The sequence below is a fragment of the Centruroides vittatus genome, unplaced genomic scaffold, assembly GCF_030686945.1.
Source record: "Centruroides vittatus isolate TY-2023 unplaced genomic scaffold, ASM3068694v2 contig_349, whole genome shotgun sequence".
Classification (NCBI taxonomy): Eukaryota; Metazoa; Arthropoda; class Arachnida; order Scorpiones; family Buthidae; genus Centruroides; species Centruroides vittatus.
Window position 1 is genome coordinate 2340493 of NW_027122172.1, and position 5819 is coordinate 2346311.

At 31.6% G+C, this 5819-nt stretch overlaps 1 protein-coding gene across 2 annotated transcripts; it reads right to left on the minus strand.

Annotated features, from left to right (window-relative positions):
• Positions 1–1705: 1705 nt before the first annotated feature.
• Fer2 (48 related 2) lies at positions 1706–4626 on the minus strand. 2 transcript variants are annotated; one of them, XM_067269383.1, is made up of 3 exons: positions 4063–4626; positions 3130–3462; positions 1706–2128 (listed from the first exon to the last, which is right to left on the minus strand). In XM_067269383.1, exons 1-3 carry the CDS (start codon positions 4373–4375, stop codon positions 2007–2009), a joined length of 768 nt encoding a protein of 255 aa, XP_067125484.1. In that variant the 5' UTR covers positions 4376–4626; the 3' UTR covers positions 1706–2006. The 2 variants fall into 2 exon arrangements, with proteins under 2 accessions (XP_067125484.1, XP_067125483.1); XM_067269382.1 differs by having other exon boundaries at positions 3126–3454; positions 4055–4626.
• Positions 4627–5819: the final 1193 nt, after the last annotated feature.

A 5819-nucleotide genomic window follows, 5' to 3' on the forward strand; every position in this document is an offset into this window, starting at 1 on the left:
AAACAACGGCCATTTTTTATGATTTCGTCGGTGGCTTTCGTTCAGAGGTTTGACGGTACATTACATTGCGTTAATCTACGTCACTTTTCTATAGGCCTACAGGCCTTAAAATACCTGTTAAATATAAAATTCTTGTAATGTTATCGATAGATTATGAACATTTCAACTGTAAATTCTGCATGTTTCTAATAAAAATTATGTAAAACACATCTTTAAAGTCTCTTCTACACTAGAGAGCGTATAAAATTCTGTACACAATTGTGTATTTTACAGAAGGTAATTTTCTTATCAAAAATAAACTTTAATTAATTGTAATTAATAACAGCTTAACTAAATTTTAGTAGGGACGTATTAAAAATATCATAGCAATCAGCCTGATAGGAATATGTTAATTAGGAATGAGGAATGAGCGTGGACAGAGTTTTCCAACCGGAAAATCAATAGTTTCAACGAAAATAAAAAAACACAATTTTCAGCTTCTTAGTCAACATTTTCCAACAATTTCTAACCACCAAATCAATAAATTCCAATTGTTGAATCAATATTTCTTTAATAAATTAATATATTTATCCAGAATTTTACAGCCATTTAGATCAAATTTTGAAATCGGGAGATGGCGATCGACTTACTGGAAAGTATGGTTATTATCACGATAGCATTAATTAATCGAGCTGTAATCTATAATTCCACTCTTAATATAACGAAAACTTAAATTTTAATTCTTCTCTTAAATATAGAAATTTTTAATATGTAAAAAAAATTAAATTTAAGTGTTATTTTATAGTTAATTTTTATAATTTATCACTTAGAAGATGCGTCAGAATTCCTCTATATTATAACACGATTTTACAAGCATTTAGGCTAATTTAGTAAACATTTCATTGATAATGCTGACGATGAAAGAAGTGAAATATGAACCAAGATGATGACGAATGATGATAATATTATAAAAAAATATATCTATTCTGAAGAAAAAGTGGCAATGATGATGAACGATCGAAATATTAAAAGGCAAACATTCTCGAAATCTTAAATTTATGCCATAAATTTTCAAAATTTAAACAAAATTGTGCTACTTATAATACATATATATTCAGCGGAAATCCTTTAAGATATTCTGTTAAAGCTCCTAATTTAAAATAAATTAATTTTAAAAACTTTCTTATAATGACGGTGATTAAGTGTTAAATCAAACCTATTTTATAAGTAACTAAATTCTCTTATTTTGTCTATTCATTAATGAGTTATAATACTTTTAAACACTTAAATATAGTGAAATTGACGCTCTTTCCGTAAACGATACTCGTAGAACGTTTATAAAGTAAATTTATTATTTAAAAAAGGCAAAAATGTGAAGATAAGTGTGAAATTAGTCGTGAAAGGATCGCCAGTCCAAGCGTAAATAAAGCCACAGCAATGGAAAAACAGTATGTTTTTGGCAACCTGCTCATTGTCTATTGTGTTTCTGTGGTGGGGATGGGATTTATTGTAAGGGATACCGACTCATTCCCACTGGCGCCATGTTAGGCTTATTATACGCTCTGTTGAATAACAATAACCTCACAGCCTCTTGACGTCATCCGGTTCACGTGGCAGAGGCGTGGTTTTTAAGTAGTGCCTACTTCTCGCTCGGAGGGGGTCTCGAGTGTGGTAACAAAATACTTGAATAAAAGAAAAATCGAATTTTCCAAACAACTTTTCTTTCCTTTTTTTTATTCTTTTCAATTGCTTCTACATGTAACTGATATCGATTGTCAACCAAGTATATGTTATCTGAAAGACCTCATAACACATACATTTACATATTTACAGACATATACAGGATTTATAAGGTGTATATATATATATATATATATACATAGACAGAAGTTCAACAAAGATTTTTCAGGTTCTTAGTACGTAAAAGAAAGCAAATATATCTAGATACACTTATTAACGAGGGATTCACAGCGAACATTTATGTGTAAACATCGTAGATTATATTAATTTGTAACTCTAAAGAAAAGTCATTGTCCGTTCTGGCAGGTCAGTGAATCTGTCGTTAAAGATAATGTAGTAAGTACGCTTCTGCGATTGGGATTTACACCAAGATTCTCCCAGTTGATCCATGATAATCGTGCAGTTAAATCTGAAATGGTAAACCATGATCATTCACCTAATAAAGGAGCATAATTCATCGTTTAGGAGCCTCCTGTTTAATATATAACTACTTGAATCCCTGCGGCTCGTCTTCGGGAGCCACAATAAATGGGAAAATCGTCACTCCTTTGTAGTTCTTGAAGATGAATTTTGAAGACAAGTAATTATGTTATACACGAAGCTCCCATTAAAGCATTTTATGATGAATTTTATGAATTTTTTTTTTTAATTGAGTTTAGACGAAGTATAATAAAATTTAGCTGTATTTTAAGCAATGTGTTATCTGTATAAATACCGTAACAGTAAAATTCGACTGCAATTTAATTCAATTTTGGGTTTGAATTATGGTAATTATGTCATATCACATTGCCGTTCTAATTGGCTAATTAGTTAAATGAAAATAAGTAAAATTATTTGAACTTTTATACTCTAAGACTGCGTTAAACAATTTAAAATTCGGATAAAATTCTAGATATAGAAATAGAAATGTACCCAAATATTAATTCGTAATTCGCTAGATAGATCTATGGCCATATTTATCACTGCTTATGATAAAAAATGCCCTTAAATTTGATGTTTAGATAACGGAATTAAGTCGTTCTACCAAAAATTTAATATAATCTAATGGACTTTATAACATTAGAGGTCTAACATTGGACCAAATCAGGTCGATAAAGAGAAGAAAGTGTTTATAGAATTCTAAGAATTTTTATATTATCGATCAAGACACAACCTATGCAGGAAATTTATATAATAAAACTACAAAAGTAAATATTACTTCATTTTTAAATTAAGGTTTTAATTTGTAAGATATCTCACGAATATTAAGACAGTTTACATTGTAAGGAATGAAAAAAGTGAGGTTTTTTTACCCATAATTCTATGGTCTTATATAAAAATACCTTACTCGGCAACTTATAGACCCGCATATCGGAGCGTAACTTAAGGAATATTCTTAACAAAATAATCATATGTAAGCGAATTACCTACCGCTTGTGTTCCATTCAACTGCGTGTTCTCCTTTGATCTCTCCCTTGAGACACTTCTCAATATGAGTTAAGGGATCATAATTAGAAACCAGGATTTCTCTAAGCAGAGCGATGTAAGCTATGGCCAGTCTCAAAGTGTCGATCTTCGATAGTCTTTTTTCGAAAGGGAATGTCGGTACGTGACAACGAAGCTCTTCAAACGCGCTGTTGATACTCATCATCCGTTTTCGTTCTCGAATATTAGCAGCGTGTCTCTGTACTTTGTATGGACTGTGAGGGGACGTCCCACAGTAATGACTTCCGTAGTCTCCGTAATATGGATCCCTGTGCACTCCTGTAAGGAAACAATACAGTTTCGTCACAAATTCCTCGGTATTATTACCAACAAATTACATAATAGAGTCAAGTCCAGAATTTCTTCACTTATCTTAACAGTTATATTCTTGAATAATCTATAATTTGACTTGTTTATTAACAATCCAGTTTATATAGGGATTAAAGTATTCCGGAATTAAATTTGTTTACTTTAATACAGTTAACTGAAGGTTATGGCTAAAGTCATCATTAAATTCTGGGAATGTTTTCTATTCTTCCTTAAGAAAAAATTAAATCCTTTTACTTAAATAGATTCTAGAAAATTAAAAACTTCAAGCTTTTAGTTCGTTTTCCAAGTTTTAAATCATTTAAATTAAGCAAAATCGCGAATAACTTGTTTAAATTGAAATAGATAAATTGTTTATTTTCTAAATCTGTTTATTGTTAAAGCTTTAGAATTTGAATCTTTCCTTCGTAGACGAATGCTAAAACTAAAGACATTCTTAATGCAAATAGCATATAGGAGAGAAAGAATACTTAATTGGCAATTTAGACAGATAAATGTGATTAAAATTCTAGCGTAAATAAAAAGACATTTAAGAATAACTAAGAGACTTGCCTGCCATACATGGCGGATAGGACAAAGCAGTCAAACTATGATTGGCATAATCACAGGTGGGTCTATCTTCGGCCTCCTGAGCAACAGCAACATCTTCGGACGTCGATTCCCTCATATGACCACCATCCTCGTAACGACAAGGATGAGGTGGCATACCTTCCCTGACAACACTCCTCGACGAATTACTGTAATTAGCAAATTGGCTAGTAACACCGAAATTACTTTGGTTGTGATATTCCTCGCAAGTAAAATCGTTGTTATAATCTTCGGGCGAACTAGCTGAAAAGTTAGCATAGGCGACAGGAGATGACATACTGGGGAATAAGCCCAGACTCCTTCTTTTATATATCTCGCCGATGGGTGGCTGGCGTGCAGTCAGTCACCGAATTGTCGAGCGAAAATATGGTTTGGAAATCGAAATTATGAAAATGGAAAGTGGTTGTGTCGTGTGAGCTTGTGTGCCCGGCGGTGGATCGCTCCTAGACAGCTACTGGTCTTGTCGTGTGCTATCAAGTCAAGCTGGCATCAAACAAGAGATTGTGGATTTACACAGGAGGGTGTGTACTTGACAGGAATCTAGTAACGGCTACCGTTAGACTGCATTTTCTCATTTATACAAACTGTCAGTATCAGCTGACCAATAGTACCCGAGCATTCACTGCTTTCTCATCAACATTTCAATTGTCGATTCTGGATATGGCGGTAACGGCAACTATCAGCCTCCGGGAGTAACTAACCAATCAGCATCTTCCATTGTTGTTTCATTGTTACCTGAGCTTATGCCGTTGTAATTGAGGAAGCACTTTATTAAAACCTTATACTAGAATATGTTTAATCTAGTTACATTAGATCCTACGAGGTGAGTATTGAAATCTGTAGATTATCTAACCGTAACATATTGTTATATAATCCCCAGAGCGTGTTTGGTATTACAGGCTTAATTGTATCATTGACAGGGAGGGAGGGCATAGAAGATTTCTGCGGTTTTTTCTATCGAATAAATCGCCTTTCGGTGTGAATATTAACCCCTCTATTAAGAAAAGTGCTTTTGTGTCATTTAAATTCGAACCGGATATAAAATATGTCTAACTTATTATTATTTATATTTAATAATTAAGAGTAAATTAAACTGGAAACTGCTCACTCTACTTTGAATATTCTTAAATCCCCCGTAACGATGGCTTTTCCTTCGTGTAAAGTGTCTATCGATGAAGCACCCTTTCAGGAGTTAGGTATTTTTTTAAAAGATCTTTTAATAAAGAAATTGAGAATACTCTATAAAAACTCAAAATATAAACTACTACTACCGAAATTTTGATGTATTTAATGGTTTAAGTGATATTTTACAAGCCATTTTCTAAAATTTCTAATAAATAAATTTCAATTCTTTATAAAATCTTACATATTCTCAATTATACTCAAATTTATTTTACATTTATTTGAATAAGTAATTTGTTTCTAATTCTAATTCTAATTACAATCGCCTATTAAGAAAAGCATAATTAGTAAAGAAAGAAGCATCGTATTATTATTATTATTATTATGTATTTAATGTTTTACTCTTATAAGACTATTATAATTCTTAAATATACAAAAATAAAATTGAACAATGGGATGGGTTATATGTACAAATTAATAAAGAAGAAAGAATGTTTTTACTCGAAATATTTTACTTTTAGAATTATATTTATTAATTTATTATAATTTTGTGTACGAATTTCAAAGGAAAATTCGGAGTTTTATAGACTCAAAATGTA

What these genes read in the sequence shown, in the direction of transcription:
- Fer2 (XM_067269382.1), bottom strand. Translation starts at nt 4,375, where the DNA reads ATGTCATCTCCTGTCGCCTATGCTAACTTTTCAGCTAGTTCGCCCGAA. An exon ending in CATGTATGGCAGGCAAGTCT is followed by an intron (nt 3,455 to 4,054) that starts CTTAGTTATTCT and finishes ACAGGAGTGCAC; the next exon opens with AGGGATCCATATTACGGAGA. An exon ending in GAATGGAACACAAGCGGTAG is followed by an intron (nt 2,129 to 3,125) that starts GTAATTCGCTTA and finishes TTACCATTTCAG; the next exon opens with ATTTAACTGCACGATTATCA.